General features: G+C 47.4%; 1 protein-coding gene across 1 annotated transcript in view; it reads right to left on the bottom strand.

The window, feature by feature from the left end:
• LOC103358966 (striated muscle preferentially expressed protein kinase-like) overlaps nt 1–16338 on the bottom strand; it is a 51013-nt gene that overhangs the window by 14164 nt on the left and 20511 nt on the right. Inside the window, exons 4-24 of the mRNA XM_008284128.1 lie at nt 13839–13989; nt 11949–12794; nt 11342–11772; nt 10269–10415; nt 9394–9576; nt 7193–7350; nt 5698–5786; nt 5364–5539; nt 5090–5276; nt 4887–4960; nt 4639–4797; nt 4356–4545; nt 3920–4149; nt 3714–3833; nt 3518–3622; nt 3004–3210; nt 2791–2914; nt 1629–1801; nt 1019–1131; nt 729–897; nt 251–350 (exon numbers count right to left, since the gene is read on the bottom strand). Coding sequence (XP_008282350.1) covers nt 251–350; nt 729–897; nt 1019–1131; nt 1629–1801; nt 2791–2914; nt 3004–3210; nt 3518–3622; nt 3714–3833; nt 3920–4149; nt 4356–4545; nt 4639–4797; nt 4887–4960; nt 5090–5276; nt 5364–5539; nt 5698–5786; nt 7193–7350; nt 9394–9576; nt 10269–10415; nt 11342–11772; nt 11949–12794; nt 13839–13989 — 4132 coding nt within the window. The remainder of the gene's footprint in view (nt 1–250; nt 351–728; nt 898–1018; nt 1132–1628; nt 1802–2790; nt 2915–3003; nt 3211–3517; nt 3623–3713; nt 3834–3919; nt 4150–4355; nt 4546–4638; nt 4798–4886; nt 4961–5089; nt 5277–5363; nt 5540–5697; nt 5787–7192; nt 7351–9393; nt 9577–10268; nt 10416–11341; nt 11773–11948; nt 12795–13838; nt 13990–16338) is intronic.

The following is a 16338-nucleotide window of genomic DNA, read 5'->3' on the forward strand; positions in this document are numbered from 1 at the left end:
AACCAGATTCTGCATTTCACATCTGAGTTCAGCTCCAGTGGCTCTACAGTTCTCAGTGAGCACCCGTCCCCACCAAGTCAGACCAAAACAGATGATCTGTCGGCTGATGCCTTCACTGCACTCAGGCTGGTGACTCATCCATCGCTGCTGTCTGCTGTTGTTAAGCAGGTGCAGCCGCCCCACCTCCCTCCACCCTGAGCTCCAGCAGCCATGAACATCGCTGTCTGAAGGGACGCAGTGACACACTCACCTCCCGATCTCTTTGTGGACATCATAGTAATCTGTCAAACGTCTCATCTTCCTCAGAATGGTTCCCTCGTCCTCCATTGGCTCCGCTGCTTCCTGTCGCTCTGCGGGGAGCATCAACATAGTGTGTGTTTGGCTGGAAGTGCGTGCCAGCATCGTGACAGATGGTTTCATATTGTAGTTTCAAAACACCTTGTGGTCCTGCCCATATGGCGCTGATTTACAAGTGCAATTGTCAACAACAACTAGTGTATACTGGCACGCTGAGCAGCATCCAGTGGACACCAGCTCAGACAGACGCTGACCATCATCAGTCAATGGGATTATTTTCATTTTCATCATACCTACATTTCTATGGTTACATCATGAAAAGACACTGCTTCTCTTTTATCTGGACTTTGCCAGTGCTGTGGCCGGTTTAACTCGGCTGGCTCTGAATGCATGCTGCATGTGTTTGTGGTGCTGCTGATGTTTTGTCGGACCTGTGTGAACCGTGAGCTCAGCCTTGCAGGAGTTCGAGCCGGCCAGGTTCTTGGCAGTGCAGGTGTACACGCCAGAGTGATCAGGATGAGCGTTGAGGACAACAAGGGAATATTCTGGGTCATCATACACAAACGTGAAGTGGCTGCTCTCAGAGAGAAGCTCGTCATCCTGCAACAGACCAATCGACCATGAATACTGAGCTTGCTCAACAGATCGGATCTGAAAAATAAAGTTTCAGTTGCTGGTGTTTACGTTTGGGCCATAAATTGTGTACTTTTGAGCGTCACACCTTATACCAGAGAATATCTGGATCTGGCTTTCCTTCAACCACAACAGCCAGACGGGACGTCTCCCCCACGTGCACGTCCACATCCTCCATGATGCTTTCAAATTTAGGAGCCACTGCAGAAGAGGTAAAAAATGTGAAACATCTCTAAGATGTTCAGCACTGGAGGCTGTCAAAACATACGTGGGTAGAGTGAACATTATGAACGGCATCAATCAAAAGACTGGCTCTTGTCATGCAGTTTGTACCGACGGAACAGAATCAGCAGAGTTCATGTCACCGACTAAAATCAGAATCAGTGTTGAATACTTCAACAGAGCACAATATATATTCTGAAATTTGTCTTCTTTTGGACACAACATTAATAGAGAAGCTGACATTTTTGTGCTCTAAAGTCTCTGAAGTTAAAATAACAACTTATGAAAATACGACAGAGGAAGGGAGGCTGCCATTTCAAAAAGTCATTTCTAGAGAACTTACTTTAAAATTCAAGATACTTCAAAAATAGCATAAGCTGTCCTTGCTGCCATACACACTGCCAGTAGTGAGTAGCAAGTTCTTTGGATTCTCACTAAAAAGCTGAATCTGTCCCGTGGCCTGTGCCTGGACTGACCTGCCATGGCCAGCTGAAGCGTGCACAGGTCGCTGCCAAACTGGTTGCTGGCGGTGACGAGTAGCTGACCGATGTCGGTGCTCTTGACTCGCTGCAGCTTCAGGGTGTGTTGGTCGTCATCTGGCATGCTCATCTCAAACATCCCCGGTCTGTTAAGCAACAGCACGCCCCTCCTGGGGAAGACGGACACAGCATGTGATTGTTGCAGCTACAGACAAGCCATGACCAAGACTTCTGGGTTTTTCCTGTTAAGTACCAGTTAACCTGTTCAACCTCAAGCAGGTTCTGTGTGCTTTGAACTCTGGTCACATTTTAGCTCACTGTGAGTACAAAAATGAAGAAAACCCAACCTCTGGAGGCGTTACCAGCTCTGAAAGAAATGGAGATTCCACATACTGGAGACACTTTACAGCTTACACTGGAGTTTCTCTCCATACTCGCCAACTCGCTGCGTTTCAGTTGAACAGGTTGGTTACAGCTCAGCCATTCATGGCTTTACAGTTGGACGAAAGACTACAGATCTTTTTCTTTCTAGCACAATCTGGATAGTGTAGAGGGTTTATGTTGGGCACACTGTTCAACACCATATGAAGAATAAAGGAGCTTTAGTGTGTTCAGGTTTTTCAGCAGAACAGCACATCTCATCTTTCTGCTTCAACAGCTTTTTTCTTTCAAATCCGTCAGCGGGTTTTGGGGGTTTACAGGGTTAAATCTCTAGTATGAAAAAGTCACAGCTATGTACCAAATATAATCTTGAACACCCTGCAGACAGAAAACAAAACTTCCCTCCAAGAAATTGCAGAGCTTCAGTCAAAGTGGTGTAAGCCACTGCACAGTGGCGCTCCTCTGGACCTACAGTGCTTATCTGCAGCAGCAAGGACAAGGAGGTTTAAACATTCCATCCCAATTTATCGAGCAGTCCTTGATGAGAACAGAAGCAGGATGAAAACCAGCAGAGCTTCTGGAGAGGCTCGTTTGTACTGAACTTCCTGCTCTTTCCAGGAGGAACCCTAACCCTAACCCTAACACACTGTCTCAGTTTTAAACAAGGATTTAAAGCACATGAGTTCAGCTCCTGATAAGTGCACAAACTCAACAACTCGTCGTGCAATATCCTCTTCATGCAAATTTGTAATTTGTCAGAAAAGCCAGAGAAACTGACCTTTTCCAGGTGACAGCTGCGTGCACATGGTTCAGTGTGATGGTGATGCTTGCAGGTTGGTTCTCAACCACATACACAACATCTGGTTTCTCCAAAATGACAGGCGCTTTCCTTAAATACGGTCCTACAAAGATTGGAAAAGACACTCAGGAAATCTTAAAGTTTATATACATGTTTGGACTAGTGGCAGCATAAGCTTTCTGCAGTCAGTGCCTCTGTCCAGCAGCTGGACCAGGTCAGTGGAGGCCGATGGTTTGCTCAGAGTCTTTCCAGTGGACGTGAGAACTCTGAAAGCATAACGGACTCCCTTGGACAGTGAGGTGACCGTGTAGTTTGTCTCCCTCAGGTTAGATGCCACAATGGACCACTGGATTGAGCCCAGCGGCTGCTGCTGGACCACATACAGCAAGGTGCCGGTATCTGCAGACACACACACACTGCATGTGGGTGACGGTCAAAGACATGGTGCTACAGAGAGAGAAGACTTGGGTCTTGTTTTCAAACCCATGCCAAGAAGATATGAAATCCACAGTGGCATAGAAACACACACATCTGAGGCATGCTATAAAGGTTTTTCTGCAAGTGTTTAAAGCACATTAAATTGGAACGACTTTTGATAAAATCTTCCTCAACATTCCAGAAAAAGTTTTTTGTCACTAAAGAAACCACGTCGCTGTGTCACACAGAAGGAACGTGGCATCAGCCAAGCCTACAGCAGTGAACCTACCAAACGTGGGGTCAGTCCTCTTTGGTCGCTTCCAGCTCAAACTTATATTTTTTCCGGTAATAACCTCAATCACTGGAGGACCATCAGGAGGGTCTGGAACAATATCTATTAAAAATACACACATATATACACATAACATAAGGAAAATGTTGTATTGTTACAACTCCAGCATCCCACAGTCAGGATTCATTCCTACCTGTGACATATAGATGAGCATAGCAGGCTGCTTTGCCAGCTTTGTTGGAGATGACAGCCTTGTAGACGCCCCCGTGAGCGTGACAAGCGCTCCGAATGACCAGATTGTGGACATCCCTGTCTGGAGAACAGATACACAAGTTTCTTGTCCATCACCTTCCCCCCAAAATAGCTTAGCTTTGTTTAGTTATCAGGCTCTCTGCTTACACTGAGTCATTTTGCGATCGTCGCTGCTCTCGATGCGCTTGCCGTTGTGGTACCAGGCTATGGTTGGGTAAGGCAGACCCGCCACCTTGCACTTTAGCACCGCCTCCTTCCCTTCAATCACTTCCACATCAGCCAGAGGTTTGACAAAGTCCGGCATGGTCCTTTTCTCCACCTCATTTTCCAACATTTCAGGCTCTTCAGGGATGGATGGCATCTTTTCCAGCTTCGCCCTGGAAGTCACATCCAGACATTGACCAAAGAAAAATGAGAATGTAAACGACAATCATTTGATCTCATGCATCAACTCCATCTGAAGCATTTTTCTTTGCCTTCAAACACCATAATGGCGCGTTTCATCTTTTTCTCCTTTTGAAGTCATTAAAATAACACAATGGCAAATAGACATGCTGCTTTTCACACCAATGACTTTTCTTACATATGAGAGGCGACGGCAGCTCTGGGTTCCTGCATGTAGAGCTCAGCAGTGCATTCACACTTGCCATGAACGTTCTGAGCTACTGCTGTGTAAAAGCCTTCTGTGTCGCTGCTAACGTGGGTGATGACAAGTGAGTGACGACCCCCCTCCTGAAGTATGCGAACATTATCACTCTCCTCCACTCGTGTCTCTGAAAGAACGTTAATGTGAAAAGAAAAAGATAAAAAATATGCAGGTGTTGGTGACTTGGAAAATCCCCCCACACCCCCTGGAGATTTCTTACCAAAATGCATCCATGTGACTCGAGGGGCAGGTGAGCCGCTCACCTTACAGTCAAAACGGGCAGTACGACCTTCGATGACCTCCAAGACGTCCAGTTTACGGGTGAACAGAGGCTCCTGGGATGGAGCGACCCTCAGGTTTGCACAGGAGGTCAGCTCCTCTGTAAGTGGATGTGGCAGGAAAACACAACCAACAGATATAAATGTGTATTTGCTAAGAACAACCATGACAGAAGTGCTTGTGACTCACCTTTGGCAGTGCTCAGCTTGCAGGTGTATGTCCCACTGTCGTCCTCATGGACCGAGTTCAGCATGAGACGGCACCTAGACAATAAAGGGAGCAGCACAAGGAGGAAGGCAGTAACTCTGGCACTTGCCACCTAAATATGCCAACGAGCTAAACATCAATCATCCTCCACCTTTAAGCCAAACTGACCACAACAAGAAACCCACCTCTTCCCGTCAAAGTGCATCTTGCAGTTGAGCAGTGCTGGCTGGATGAGCTTCCCATTGGACAGCCAGTCCACATCCACATCTGCAGGTCCTGTAACGTGACATTCAAACGTGGCCGACTCTCCGGCCTTCACTGCCACATCTTTTACCTCCCTGGTGATTCTCAGCGCCGTTTGTCCTCCAGCTGCTAATACAACAACAGCAGTAAGGAAACATGAGCAACTGTTTGCTCCAACGTGATGAAACTGGACAGACTGTGTTGCTCATGACTCACCTCTGACCTCCACTCGGCACTCGGCTTGCTGGGCTCCGTGCTCACTGAGGATCTTGCAGACATAAAGCCCTGCATCTGACCTCTTAGCCGAGCTGATCCTCATTTCACTGGTGTCATCTTCTATCTCTCGCACAGCGAAGCGCCCTGCCGTCCTCACTGTGACTCTGTCCTTCAACCTGGGTCAGTGTAAAGTGGCTGTCACAGTCATTGACACTCAGGTGTTTAATCAGGGTGTGTGTGTGTGACAGGAACTCAGCGAGCGACCTTGGTTGAGATAAAAGCTGCAGGTGTGATGTGTGTGTCTGCAACAAAGCTTTGAGAAAAGGTGTCTTACCAGGAAACCATGGGTTTGGGCTGCCCTCTGATTCTGGCCAACAGAACAACATCCTGACCCTCAGCGACCCGCTGGTCACACGGCGCCACCTTGTAAACACAACACACAACACGGTCACCTGTACATGCTCCAGAGGTCCGGTTAAGGCTCCCTTGACTCTCTAAGATTTTTTTCTGTCTGCCTAGTGACACTGGCTTCCAAACTTGTATTCTTCAAATGGAACGGCTTTAGGACAGAACCCAGAACTCTTCTCTAACCCGAACCCAGCTGCAGTCGGTCACCTGCTCCTCCTTTTCTGGCAATGGAGGGAGGAGAAGCAAAAAGATCCATCCAGAGGGCAAACATCTACTTTTTTAACGTTTCTGTGCTCAGAAACAACAAGTAAAACATCTGTAGATTGGCTGAGCTTTTATTTACGCAGCTTGTCATTTTGTTATCTGGAAAATAAACGCATTTTGGCCACATTTGCATGTATTTATTTATATGTATAGATATGTGTGTGTGTGTGTGTGTGTGTGTGTGTATCTGCATCTGGCGGTCCTTCAGTCTCGGCCTTTCTAGCCACTGGTAGAACTTGGTGGTATCAGTCACTTCCTCTATGTGGTGCTGTTACATGCCCTGGAGGGGCTTGTCGCACCACGATGGTTGGGTCTCCTTGTCTGCATTACAGGGTCTCTGTTGCCTGAGCTATTCACTCAGCAGCTTGTCCTTGGGGGCGGACTCACCGGTCCTGGGCTACCCTCAGTCTTTTTCTTGTCCAACCTCAAGGTGCTGGACTTGGGATGAAGCCCTTCATACACTGCGAGGAGCTGCTTCCTTGTCTTCATATTGGTGGCTTCCATCTTTTTCTTTGACCAGCTGATTATCCCAGCAGGGCATTGGATGACTGGCAGGCAGTGACATGCAGTCAGGGGAGGCAGCGGCGAGCTGAGCCTCACCTTGGATTGCACAATCCCTCGCTACCTGCTGGCTGGCTGCCTGCAGTGACGGCGTGCTGCCGTCTGGATGTCACCAATAACATGTTTCAAACACATTTAATATATGAACTGATGCTCCATAGTTCAGCTGATGTATATAACAATGTTTAGTGTTTTTGTTGCCAGCTGTATGTGTGTAACGTGTTTCATGTGCTGAGCGATGATAAACGGCTGAGAAGAGGTTCCAGGTGAGGCAGGCAGTTCTCTGGCCTCATGGCAGGGGGCGCTCTGATCCCAGACATGTTTCTTGTGACTCCGTGGCTGCAGAGTCACTGACAGCGAGCTGGACTGGGTACAATATACAGTTAGCAAGTCATGTGCAGCGAAGGAAGATCAGGAGACTAAGGAGACACCCTCGCCACCCTGTTGACCATTCTGTGAGCCGTTGGACCTCCTTCTGCACTCCACCTTTGGTGACGAGCCCACCACAATGGTGTCAGTGGTCATGGTCATTGTAGGGATGGATGGATGGATGGATGGATGGATGGATGGATGGATGGATGGACGGATAGTCTTACCTGAAATGAGGGAGGCTCTTTGAAATGGACCCTTTTGCTCTGAGCAGGTGAGACCTCCATGGCCTCCTCCTGAGGGCTCAGATACTCCTCATCGGACTGCAGTGGACTGCTGGCGTCCAGGGCAAAGGCTGATTTCCCACTTTGTAGGTGGGTTGGCTCTGTGCGGAACAGAAAAGTGACACTGGACATAAGCACAACAATGAGCCAACAACTGCTGTATCTAATTCCCTTTTATTTGGGTTCATGAAGACAGTCGACTCTGATTAGCACACTTTTTAATTTGAGTAATTAAATTGATATATGTCAACTGTGCACCAGGGTAGCTCGTTAAACTGCTGGACAAGAGCAGCATGTCAGAGCTGCCGTGTTTACAGTCTCTGCCTGCCTTTCTGCAGATGACTGTCTTTGCCAAGACGAGATGTTAGCAACACGGAGTGCAGAGTTCGAGATGAGTGGGCCACGTGCACGCCCACGCACACGCACGCACACACACAGAGCACAGGGACCTCTCCGAAGTGACCGTAACTGCACTGATAATGAATTAATCCCTTAATCCGTGACCCAATCATTCACTTACTCCCAGGAGCTGCAGAGCAGACACAGTGTCTGGACTGCTGGCAGCTTCTCCTGCACTCAGAAATAATTCACAGCCGCACGGAGGAATATAAAGCGCTGCCACCCTGGCCCTGTCTCTTTCTACATTTGCCGCTTTCTTTCTGTCTCAGCTCCTCAGTTCCTTTGTGAAACCTAAAACTCTCATCTGGAACGTGCAGATAACGTTGTGACAACGGACTGAAAATGAATCGAATCCATGAGTGGTGCAGAGCTAAAGCGTGTCCTCCTCTGAGAAGAGAGCAGCAGAGTCGAGTGGACGGGATTTTTTAAATGAACTCATTGAACTAAAAAGAAAGGAAACTGGGTCATCTGCTGTAAGCTGGAGGCAGAATACGACAGAGACCAACACATCTGATGCTATACATGGAAGATCTGACCAATATCAATAAACTGGACTCTCCAGCTGTCCTCTTTGCAGAGAACATCATTCATGCTAACTCATGAAGGAACGGAGGTGGATATTCTGGCATTAAAATGGAAAATAACAGAAGAACCTACCTAGAGTCACATCTCGGAGCAGCGCCTGTGCACCAGGGAGTCCCTCTGTGGAGTGTTTACATGTAAACCTGCCAACTCTTACACAACTGTTCACTTCCATCCTCTGTCCCATCACTGCCATGTACTCTCTAACATTTCAGACAATAGTTGATGAAGAGTTTGTGAAAGTTTTGGTGATTTAATACCAAACAGGATGATGGTACTATGAAACTAATGAATAGCTGGGCAGAGTTTGACATTTTATGCACAAATCACAACCACACAGAGTGAAGCTCCTGCACCATATTGAGGTCTGATATTCTTTGAAGCCCACAAATCAATCTCTCCCACTATTCTAGCTTGCACCTGCCAAAAATCTTCTCCATTCCCAGCTTAACCAGCTAAAATGACTCACATAATCTCCCACCACATTTTGACATCTCCATCTTCGAGCGCTGCAGCGTGAAATCTAGGCTGATGAAAAACTCCATGATTGCAGCAGTACTCGCACACAGGAACATAAAGCAGACAGCAATTACCCAAGAGAACAAGAGAGCAGCTAAAAATACTCCTGCAAGTTAGACTCCACTGGCCTAATATGGCAACAGAGGCCCGGTGCTGCTGGTGGGACAGAACCAGTGTCTGCTCACATCTGAGCGGTGCTACCAGCATTTCCCTCACAACATAAACACACGCACATCTGGAGCACTAACCTCCTCCAGAAGGAACATTTTATTGTTTCCTCCTGATTCTGAATGTCATGGCTGCCTTTCAGACTCAGGAGACCTTTGTGTGACGGGGCAGGACTGCGTTGTGAATTCACACCGACAGCAGCTCAGTGCCTTCAAGAATTAATGGGTTGTCATGGCAACTATCGCTGCAAGGAGCCCCGGTTGGGATGCTGAGCTCCAGCAGGCCTTTGTAGTCATTAAGACAGAATGTCAGGCGGAGGAGGACTGGCAGCGGATTAAAGCGAGAGTGTGTGTGAGTCAACATGTTCATGCATTTGAAGGAGAGCATCGCTGTCATGTGCCTTCATTTCTATCTGTGCTGCATGCTCGTAAATGTGTCACTCTCACAGCCTCGGTGTGTCGCTGGCCGGGTCCTACCTGACTGGATGTAGAGCACAGCGCTGCAGGACGCGCTGCCCGCCGCGCTGACAGCTGTGACGCAGTACGACCCGGCGTTGTTCGGCCTCATCTCCTTTATGAGCAGACTGTGCTGCTGGCCCTCAGCTCTGACCACATGGAAGGCATCGCTCCGTATCTCCACACCGTTCTTCCTCCACGTCACTGAGAAGGCAGAACACACACTCAACACACACTTCTCACAGAAGTGAGAAGTGTGTAGAAAAATACACCTTTCCAAAGATCTGCAATGAAGAAGGTTCGTTCTTTTCCTTCCATTAAAATACCAACATTTAAGGGTTAGGGTTAGGGTTAGGGTTAACCCTAACCCTAACCCTAACCCATATTTACGCTCCTGTGTTAAATCTGCCTTGACAGCGTTTGACAGTAAATACAGTCCTTTCATACAAAGCTAAACATACAGTCACAGCGTATTAATGCAAACAAGCAAAAAAAAAGTGCTATAAAACACTTTTTAGTGATATTCTGCTCGTCATCAAGTTATATCACTAAGATTCTTGTTTTTTTCTGTAAAACTTCTTTGGGTTTATTAATTTGTAACTAAGATGAAAAAGGAAAACTTTATTTATTGACTAACTTAAAGAATGAGCCCACAAAGAGCACCTGGCAGCCTTTAAAACCTCTGTGGCACACATGAGAGCTAAAGGACTGAAGACACGCTCGCTGGGTTCATTTGTCATCGTTTGGAATCTTTTCCTTTTTTCTCTCTCTGCTCTGCTTCATCTGTTGGTTTCTATGCTGATGGGTGCTGGATTGTTTTTCCATTTTCTTTATCTGATCGGTCGGTTGTTTAAATTGAACTATAGTAATACATTTCCTCAGGTTTGAAGCTGTACCTGTGGGCGATGGGCTGCCAGTGATGATACATTTCAGCGTGACCTCTGAGGCGCTCGGCGCCATGGTGTCCTGAAGAGGCTGCTCGAAGCTCGGGCCCTCGGCCGGCTCCTCGTCAGCAGACCGGTAGGAGTCATCAGACGAAGCCCCTGGAAGCAAGACAAGTGTTTATGTGGAGCTGTCTGCCCTCCGTTACCTGGTTTTGAAAAATGGGTCAGGTCCCAAAGCAAGGCACTGGGCCAGTTGCTTTTTTGGGGTCCCCGTGTGAATCGGTAACTGTGGAGTCTGATTAGCGTTCCAAGGTGGACAACACACCCTCGTTGTTCTTCTCAGTGTTCTTGTGTGTAATATTTCAAGTTCTCTCCCACCTTTCTTCTTCTTTGACAACCACATGAAGGCTTTAGTTTCTATGATGTGGAAGCTCTTTATTAAAACTCCAACTACTTTCAGTATTTCACAACAACAAAAGCCACCAGATGTTTGAAAGCTGTCCATGTGTGACTGCTCCCATGTAGCTGATCGTGTCCCACTCTCTCCAGAGTAGAGGCTGACATAGACAATGCTGTTCTTTACATTCTTATAGAGTAACTTTATACCTGTTGAACATCTCATGTCCTGACCTGCTGTGCTTTCTGCAGGACTCCACTGCATCCCTGTTGGAAGCAGTGATATGATGCGAGCCTGCAGCTGCGCTGTGGCGCTGGTCAGAGAAACGCTGCTTTTCAGAAAACCCTGGGTGTAGCATATAAGATTCTTGAAGGGATTTTATTAAGGTGGGAGCTTTTATCACATGCTGGTGTAAAATAAAAAAGAAGAACATGGACTGGCCAACAGGGGAGAGTCACGCAAGCTAAGGCCACCGCTGTGTTGAAATCCAACCAACGTGTCAGGAGCATGAGGTCGGAACATCAAAAAGACAAAGATTCAAACTGTGATTTCTATGTTCTTGTCTTGAGAGACTCTGGGCCTTTCTCACTGACTTTGATGCATCTAACCCATGTTCTGAGCCAGCAGCTTAGGACCATACAAGCAACTGCAACAGGAAACTACTGCACTTATCAATGACTTCTCCTACCTTCCTCTGGAGACCTGGGTTGAGTAGAACGGCCTTTCTTGCTTTTCTTGCTCCTCCTGGTCTTGCTCTTGTCTGCAACTCTTTCTGTCTCCATGGGCTCATCCTCCACCAGGATAGCGGGGATGTTCATCTTCAAGGCTGGAGATGTCCTCCCTGCTTCCGCCTTCCTCCTTTTCAGGAAGGGGCTGATGGAAGGAGTGGGTGATGGGGTGCGCCGTGGTGGCTTGGCTGGATGCTGGGGCCCTGGTTCCCTCACAGTTCCTGGGGATGCTTTCTTTCCTGTTGGGCTGGCTGATCTGCGTTCTGCTCCGTTGTCCATCTCGGTGCCTCTCCTTGAAGCCGTCCCCTGGTCTCTGGAGGAGGATGAATATTTGTGCGATGTGGCATCAAGTGTGTCTTTTTCAGCTGCCTGAGAGCTTTGTAGGGTTTCCCTGTTTGGAAAGGCAGAAAAACGGTCATGGAGGCCTGACAGTAAGTCTGGAATGAGTGTAAAGGTAAATCAGCTCCATGTTGTGCTCAGTTCTGCTCAGCTAACAAAATGTCAAAGTTGTCATCCATGTAATTCTTAAAAAACACACAAATCCATCAGTAAAGATAATCTTCAAACCTGATGAAGCTTGTCCTTGTGGCTGTTGGCAATGGTTGCCCTGGTAACTGGTGAACTGGTGCCGTTTCCATGGCAACAGAGATTTTCCCCGTGCTTCGTCGTGATGAGCTTTCTGCCGGTTTCCCCTGTGAATCTGAATGTGTCATCTTGTCCTTTTCAGGGTTGCTGCTCTGATTCTCCAGACGTTTGCCGTGGGCCTGTGGAGGACTCTGCAGGACTCTGTCTCCAGCGCTACCGTCCTCCAGCGCTCGCTCCCTCGCCTCCAGCTTCTTGACCACGAGGGGAGGAATGGGTTCTAGCTTCCCTGGGTTCAGCCTGTCTTTCTGCGACAGCTGCTCAGTGGAATACGCCTTCTTCAAGCTTGGTTTCCCCACAAGTTTCTTGATCCTTTGGAGCTCTTCTGCAAACTTGCTCTGGTAGCTCTGGACCCTCTGCGAGTAGCTGGTCCTGTCCTCTAATGAAGAGGCCCTTTGCTTGAACGCTGCTCGCCGGTGCGCTGCTCCCTGCTGGGTTTGGCCCTCCTCTTTGCTGGGGCCTCCTGTCTTCTTTATGCTGTCGTCCGAGTCAAAGGCAGCTGCCCTTCCTGGCAGATCCATGCTGGACCTTCGCTCCTCAAAAGCCCAGACTTTGTCAAAGATCTTGGGTCCTGCACGAGCCAGTTTGGGCGTCATGACGAGACTGTTAGATGTTTGGTCTGTTTTCGAGGTTCGGGGGTCTGAAGGTTTGGGTTTGTCCGGTTCTTGTTTCTGGGTGCTGATGCTGTTTTTGTGTGTGCTGAGAGGTGGTTGGGGGGAGGACAGAGGGACCTGGGACGAGAACCCCTGTGATTCATCAGCAGTTTGAGCCCTAGACGGGTGAGGATCGAGGGGAAATGCAGGTGTGAATTTAGAGCTCTGGTGAAGCTGAAGAAGGCTTTGGAGGAGTCATAAAGATGGAGCTGAATGTCAGTTTGGTTCATTTTGTCTTGTTAGTCTGTTGTGTTGTCTTGTGCTCTTTGTGTCTCACCTCATGAGCAACATATCAGATGATGTGAAATAAAATGACAAATAAATATTTTTGCCTGCGTGTAACATTTGCTAAGAATTTAATCTAACAAATAAAAGAAACTCGAGACAGTCAGAACTGGAAATTGAAGGTTTGTTGCAGCACTGAGTGGATAGAAAACACCAGCAGAGTGCCTCTGCTTTAACTTCAGATACAAAACATCATGCCTCAAAAGAACCTGTGGATAACATGATCATTAACCTGTGACAACATTCATGCTAATATCAGCTCGGATCAAAGCCAGAAACCCATGCATGCCACTGCAAACCTATAAAGGTGTCAATCCAAAAGTAAAAAACATGCAGTCGGTAAAAAGAGGAATCACAGTTTCCAGAAGTGCTGAATAATATGTGCGAGCAGATATCCTCTCTAGTAGCTAGAAGAAATATTAACAAGATTAGGAACGATATTTCGTTCATTATTAGATTGAAAACAAACCACAGCAAGAAGACAGAGTCAAAGGAAAGTGTGCCACCAAATAGAAACACCTTGAATGTATGAAACAGGAGAACAAATGAAGAGCTTTCTAATCAAGGGAATACGATGAAGGACAGAAGGTCTTGCCATATGTGTCAGTTTTCTTTGCAATTTGGGGTTTGTGGCCAGTCTATCTGTGTTTGGGTGGAATCCTGGAAATAACGAGCCATGTGCTATAACGGCATCGAAAATGTTCTCCCTCTGTAGAGGCTGAACATGCTTCCATAGTAGTCGCTGCCTACAGAAACACTTTCCTCTGAGCCCTGAACCGGCCGGGCCAGGTTAGCGTGAGACGCCCGAATGAGCGGTTCCACACCCAGGTGACGGACAGGAGGGGCCCCCTCGGTAGGAACCCCGCCGAGGGCTTGCCTGGCTGGGTTTGCGGGGTCCAGATGGGACCCTGGGGGGCGAGAGCCTAGAGCGCGGAGCTCCCGCTCCACCACCGGGTCATAGGAACCAGGCAGAGTGGCCCTGCGGTCTGAGGCATCCGGGTTATAGTCCATCATCCTTCCTCCTTCACCTGTGGAGAAAGACACACAGAAATCACATTGACATCTGTTTTTCTGGTCACCAGTCAGCATGGGGGGCTAATGTGTGAGTTCTTTACTTTAGAAGTGCTCCTTAACTTTCTGACAAAGGCAACGAACCAGACATGAAACGTATTCTGTGTCTGCGTCAGGGACTATTTCCGTCGTGGATTCCTACGAGTTCGCTGCTCCGACCAGCGTAACGTCTTGTTCACGGTTTCCAGGAATGAAGCTCTTTGACATCGAAGAACCCGAACCCTACAGACGGGTTCGGCGACGCAGGGAACACCGGTTCGCCAGATTAATTCATTGTTGGTTTGGGTTTAGTAAACGATGACAAGACAGAGACAGATGGAGCAACTTCATGACCGTGGAGAGAAAACTGGCATTACTAAGTGAAAGGTGAACTGATCATCACATCTTGCTCGAAATGGATCACACGCATTAAAGCTTTACCGTCTTCACAGCGCCCTCCTTTTGAAGTACATAAACTGTTCTTTTACATACTTACATACTTTTTAATGAATGAACTGAAAGATGCAGCATTAAAGAGAGCCAGAACCGCTGGGTCACTAGGAAATGACACGGACATAAAGGAGAGCAGGAACATCACTACCAAGGAAAAAGGCTTCGATGAATGAGTGCATTGATTGAAACCAGGAAGTGAAGCAGAAAGTGTAAGGGCTGCGTCCGGAGCCACTTAAAGAGATCCTCCCCATCGCAAATCAGGCAATGAGTGACGTTTTTGTGATGAGCAACGGAGACAGGAATGCTTTGGCAGCAAAAACGAAGAGCAGTCAGCACGTTGCGTTAACGAAGGAAACCTTGAAACGGAGTCGAGGATAAAAAACGTCACTGCTTGACTGATTGAATGAAACGATCCTGACTCAGCGTCACCAGCAGAAACCACATCAGCTTCTCATCAAGCCAGAAAAACTAGAATAAATCAGGAATCTTTCCAGAACATATCAGACACTTTAAGGGCCTGACATATCGAGCTTCTGGATTCACTTTCTATTTCCCTTGGAGGCTGGGGGCGGCGCTGTGCTGCCTCATCCATGTCCACTGGATCTGAGGTCCAGCTGTCATGACGCTAACATGAGTCCTCCAAGGAATGCATCATCTGGCATGAAAACGCAAGTTGTTGGTGTTTTCCAAGGCCTGGTGCTGTAGTTTGTATGCAGCAGAGGGAACCAGTCTGTTCCATGAAGAGAACAAATGATGCACCAGCTCATACTTTGCTCCTTTCACATTTCTTTCCATTTTTTTGTTGCTGGTCTCTGGAGGGACGTGACGAGGGCGTAGTCAGCCCGCCAACACAACAGCTTCCAAAGTGCAAACACGGTGTACGAGCGAGGAAAGAATATGAGCCGGAGAAGGGTGTCAATACTTGTGATCTATATTCAGACATCTCGTTGCCTGGTTAGGAATGGATGCTGAGAGCAGCTTCTGGAACTCCAGCACAGCAAATGAGTGAACAGTCTTTCAGGAAAAAGCTCATCATGCGTTAGTCCTGAAGGAAGTCCTTTGCCTTCACATCTGAGACACTTGCATTAAAAGATGAAGTGATTCAACATTTCTTTGTTCCATGTTTTGTCCAAACTGTTGTGCAATGAAGCTGCCTGTGCTTACAGCAGAGCATGCTAACCCTACGAAGCTCAACAACGTCAAACATTCATCTGGAGGAACCAAGGCTGTAAATGTCCCTGTTCTACTATTTCTCAGTTAGAAACCCAGTCTACAAAATAATGATTATTTGCAGCCTAACAAGAAATAATGAAGACAGAGTTGTGCTCGACTGCTGAACAGTGAACTTTAAGTACAAAGCTGCTAGAATCAGAAAACCAAACCAGAACAACACACTTCACAACATCACGGAGCTGCAGGGCTCAGCCTGACAGCCAATCAGCTCACGCTACATCACTGATGAGCCCACTGGCCACGTTGTCCAGGTCCAGGCTAATACGGAGCTGCTTTGAATAATGAACAGTCCAAACCACAGACGAGACACGATTTACAACGACATAAAACTGAGAAAAGCAAAGGAATCCCAATAGCGACACTAGTAGAAGCACATTTCGGCCATTTTTGCTTTAAAAAACATACTAAATACTTGCCTATGAATTTCTTGATCAAGCAGTGAACTGACTTCATAAACTGTCCACCAACAATATAGAAATAAAAGAAATAAAAGAGTTAAAACTAAGTTAAAAGTCAACATCCACTCCTTAAATGTGCTGCAGCTCCATTTAAATTAATTAATTGTTCTACGTTCATATCCTGATATAATTCACATACACAGGACAGGGCAGTAACTGATGCCGTTAGCTTCAGCCTCATGG

The sequence above is a fragment of the Stegastes partitus genome, unplaced genomic scaffold (genome assembly GCF_000690725.1).
Source record: "Stegastes partitus isolate 25-593 unplaced genomic scaffold, Stegastes_partitus-1.0.2 Scaffold348, whole genome shotgun sequence".
NCBI lineage: Eukaryota > Metazoa > Chordata > Actinopteri > Pomacentridae > Stegastes > Stegastes partitus.